Source organism: Oreochromis niloticus, linkage group LG4 (assembly GCF_001858045.2).
Source record: "Oreochromis niloticus isolate F11D_XX linkage group LG4, O_niloticus_UMD_NMBU, whole genome shotgun sequence".
Taxonomy (NCBI): domain Eukaryota; kingdom Metazoa; phylum Chordata; class Actinopteri; order Cichliformes; family Cichlidae; genus Oreochromis; species Oreochromis niloticus.
This window is the reverse complement of record NC_031969.2, coordinates 5,002,045-5,006,105: the sequence shown is the minus strand read 5'-3', so window position 1 is coordinate 5,006,105 and position 4,061 is coordinate 5,002,045. Positions and strand designations below refer to the sequence as shown.

General features: G+C 37.7%; 1 protein-coding gene across 3 annotated transcripts; it reads left to right on the top strand.

Moving 5' to 3' along the window:
* The first annotated feature begins 201 nt into the window (after nt 1-201).
* LOC109202016 (uncharacterized) lies at nt 202-3,852 on the top strand. 3 transcript variants are annotated; one of them, XM_025906541.1, is made up of 14 exons: nt 202-431; nt 597-736; nt 973-1,198; nt 1,311-1,386; nt 1,509-1,789; nt 1,872-1,907; nt 2,015-2,088; nt 2,186-2,263; nt 2,532-2,731; nt 2,813-2,912; nt 3,010-3,172; nt 3,275-3,373; nt 3,444-3,588; nt 3,726-3,852. In XM_025906541.1, the coding sequence occupies exons 1-12, from the start codon at nt 384-386 to the stop codon at nt 3,308-3,310; spliced, it is 1,458 nt and encodes a 485-aa protein (XP_025762326.1). In that variant the 5' UTR covers nt 202-383; the 3' UTR covers nt 3,311-3,373; nt 3,444-3,588; nt 3,726-3,852. The 3 variants fall into 3 exon arrangements, with proteins under 3 accessions (XP_025762326.1, XP_025762327.1, XP_025762328.1); XM_025906543.1 differs by having other exon boundaries at nt 362-431; nt 673-736; XM_025906542.1 differs by lacking the exon at nt 3,444-3,588 and having other exon boundaries at nt 203-431.
* Nucleotides 3,853-4,061: the final 209 nt, after the last annotated feature.

Genomic DNA, 4,061 nt, shown 5'->3' with positions numbered 1-4,061 from the left:
GAGGAGAAATTTATTTTGAGCGTACAAAAGCTGAATTTGAGTGAACAAAATTCATTGCTGCGTGCAAAAAATGTATTTCAGTGTTTGCGCTTATCCATATACACACACAATAGCAGCCCCTCTCGCTCAGTTTTTTCATTTGCGCTTGCTCGCAAGGTGTTGCTTGCGCTCACAACATTCTCTGCTGCGTGCGCTCAACTCTCTGCACACCGTTATAAGTGTGCCACAAAACCAACCAATCACAGACTTGGTTTCAAAAATTCTGATTGGCTCTTACGGTCTCCAATCAACTCGCTAGCTACTGCCTTCCGGAAACACTGTCCACTCAGCCTCGCTTCTTGCAGATAGAGGGATTTTTGATTTACTCTGCAGCCAGAGAAGAGATGGCAGAATCAAACAATGGCTCCAATAATACTACACCACAGTATCAGGTGAGTTTAATTTTTTTGTGTGAATTTAGTAATTTGCTGTCCTTTCTGTTTAATATGCTGTGAAATTGTAGTTGCAGATGCAGCTGTAGAGTTTAAGCTAGCCTAATGGGTAATTACCAGCGTAGTTGTCTTACTGAGGCAGTGTATCCTAATCATGTTTTTTAGGGTAATGGTGCAGTTGAGTCAGCAGTAAGAAATCTGGTGTCTTTGCTGCTTAACAACATATCCACAAATCCTTCAGGGAGGCCAACAGAGAGTGGGCAGCCGGAGCCTAGAACTCTGACTATCCAGCAAGAGATGACAAGGTTTTTGCTTTTTTTGTGTTTTTTTTTCTTCTAAACTTTTTGCAATCTTTTCTGTTAAAGTTATTTGGTTTATCAATTTATCAACATTGATTTTTAAATTAAAATGTGCTATTAAGGACTGATGTACATCAGTCCTTAATATTAAATATGACGTCATATTTAATAACTTTATTAAACAATAACCCTTATGTTATGCAACACTGCATTTGTTAAACTCATGCATTTTCATCCCACAGATCATTTCCAGGATATTTCAAATCAAACTTGAGCCGTGGTAAAAAGAGATGTTTAACATCTACTAAGCAGCTTGTTAAGGCAGGCAGTAAGACCACAGGCCTCAGTTTTTATTTGCTGTCAAAAAACACATCCTACACACCTTTGCCAGCTGAGGAGCTTGAACTCCTACAAGCTGGCATGGGGAGACAAACAGTGTCTCTTCCAGAAGATGGTGACCATGCAGAGGTAAGGTTGTATAGTCAGTATTAAAATAAGTCATTGGCAGACGCATTTAGCCTGAATCATATGCCACAGTCCATTTAGTGTTCCATTCTGCTTAACTGTGTTTTTAACTAAGATTTCAAGACTTCTGGAAGAAACCTTTCCAAAAATGGAATATCTTTGTGGAGGATGGCTCTTGCATAAGGCAACAGGTTTGTTGTTAATTGAGTTTTTATGTGTGTTTTTGGCATTCTTGCGTGCTCATACTGCATTAGGATTATGTAGTTGATACTTTCGCTGCTTGATTGTATGTGCTATCTTTCTGTCAATAAAGGTGGCAGTGGTCGACGAAAGCTCACTGTAATTCCACCTGAAACAGAAGGATATTCTGTCAAAACACTGAAAGCTGTGTCAGCAGGTGGCAAATCCACTTTTTACATTGTACCTCTTCAGGAAAGATTAGACACATCTCCTCTACCTCCTGACTCACAGCACTTTTCAAAGATGCCAAAGAAGATATGTTACCAGTGTAATGAAGTTATGCCTCTGCAGATGCTTGCAGTACACATCAATACGTGCAAAGGAAAATTCTCTCCTGATGAGACTGATGATGAGGTGAGACAATTTTGATGAAATCAAAACGAGCAATTTTGATTAAATAATATAGTATCACAATTACTGTTTTTTAATTCTGCAGGAATCTGAGTTATGCATTGTGAAAAGCAAATGCAAGGTAAACCTAGCACATTACTAAAAACCATAGTAACTACAATGAATTTTGTATCGGTAATGATCTTTTTCCCACTATGCATAACATGTACCCCTTTTTTGAAATTGTAGGTTATTTGTCCAATATGCACTAAGCACTTTCCTGAAGATGAGATCACAGTCCACGCGAGTCTGTGTGGGGATAGGTAATCTTTTTTCAACCGTTTATGAAAAAATGTTAATCAGTAACAGTCCACGCAAACATATGTAGTTTTTTTTTTTTTAACTTTGTTTTGTCAACAGCTTTCAATGCATGGTGCCTGAAGAAAATGACCAAACTACATGCACACCAGCTCAAACTTCAGTATGCACAACAGACAGGTACTTTTTGCTCTATTATAGTTCATATACACACTATTATGCAGAACCATTTGTTAAAATTATGTGTAAGATCTTTTACACAATAGCTGGGGTTTAATTTCATATAAAACATTTTATGATCACACTACTTTAAATTATTGTTAAAGGTTGTTGCACAGAACATGCTGCAATAATTTCTAATCACGTTTAATGTGGTAGCCTCTTTTAATCTAAAGATGATTATTTTTCTTTGAGAACTTAGGATGTTTTCTACCCTGTTTTTGTTAAGCGTGGAAGATGTATTGCGTTGCCTTGAACAACAAGTCGACACCACAACAGAATTTAAGTTGTGTGTGGACAGAGAAGACCTTCCAGACAGAGGCATTCTCCAGTGGCAGAGAAAAAAATCTCCCACCAGTGTTCTTAGGGTGGTTTTCATTGGAGAGGCAGGCGTGGATACAGGAGCACTTAGGAAAGAGTTTTTGAGTGGTGAGTTGCCTATTACCTGTTTTGTCCTAGTGTTAATAAATAACGGATAACTTAAAAATGCGGATATTTTTTGTATGAAAGACATGATTTCAGGTATTGAAAGCAGATCCTTTGAAGGACCTGAGAACAAGGGCAAAAACCCCAAGTATTCTCTGACCGATCTTGATAATGAAAACTTCAGGTTTGTTACATACGAGCTTTGTGTATTACATTTAATACGCATCCGATATTTTTGTAAATGTTACCTGAAAATGAATTATAATCATTTGTCTACACAGAACTGTTGGTGAAATAATTGCAGTCAGCCTCGCCCAAGGAGGCCCATCTCCTGCCTTTTTCAAAGAATGGTGCTACAATTTCCTCTGCTCAGGAGAGGTTGATTTCAGCTGTCTGTCTAAGGAGGATGTTGCAGATGTGGAATCTTCCCTGCTCATCAGCAAAGTGAGCACCTGGTTTAGCTCTGGCACATGATATATTATGAGTATGGTGTTTTTAAACACTTTTAACCTTCTGTATTTCCTCTTTCACATTATACATTTCCAGGTTGAAGATGCAGCAGTCTCTGATGATGTGGGCTGATGAAATTGTCAGCTGTGGATACACAAACCAGATAAAGATGGATAGTAAGGAAAGCATGATACGGTAAGCGAGAAAAAGTCAGAGAGATCATTAACCCATCCCCAACTAGTTTTTCATTTTGTTTTTTTTTAAGTGCTATTGTCTTACACTCTACAACAAGACTGATTCCAATGCTACAGCAGCTCAGAAAGGGCATGGAACTGTATGGTCTTGAGAACCTGATGGCTGTAAATCCTGAAGCTTGCCACAGTTTGTTTGTTCCTGGGAAAATCCTCAAAGTAAGTATTAACATAGCAGCTTCAGTCTGATCCGAAGACAGTCCACTTATCTGTACTGTAGTTATCCTGTATTTATTTATTAGTTTTGAATGAATGATATATCTATAATATAATCTACTTTATTTCCTTATTTACAGCCAGACGCTGATTTCATTATGATGAGCTGCCAACCACATTTCAGTGAAAAGGGGACATCTAGGGAGAGAACTGAGAGGAAGATCATAAATTTTTTGCAAGATTTCTTGCAGGAGATTGAAGCATCAGGTACTATATAGTATTAGCTGTATATACTTATAGTATTGTGTATATATACCGTATGCATCTGTTAAATATTTTTGCTTTAACATGCAGGGCACTAGGAAGTATTCTTAGTTGTTAATTTAAAACATTGTAATCCAGATTGCTTTTTATTTAGAAAAGACTTCAGAAACATTTTCAAACATCACAGATGGAAACACAGGTGGTGCAGGTGG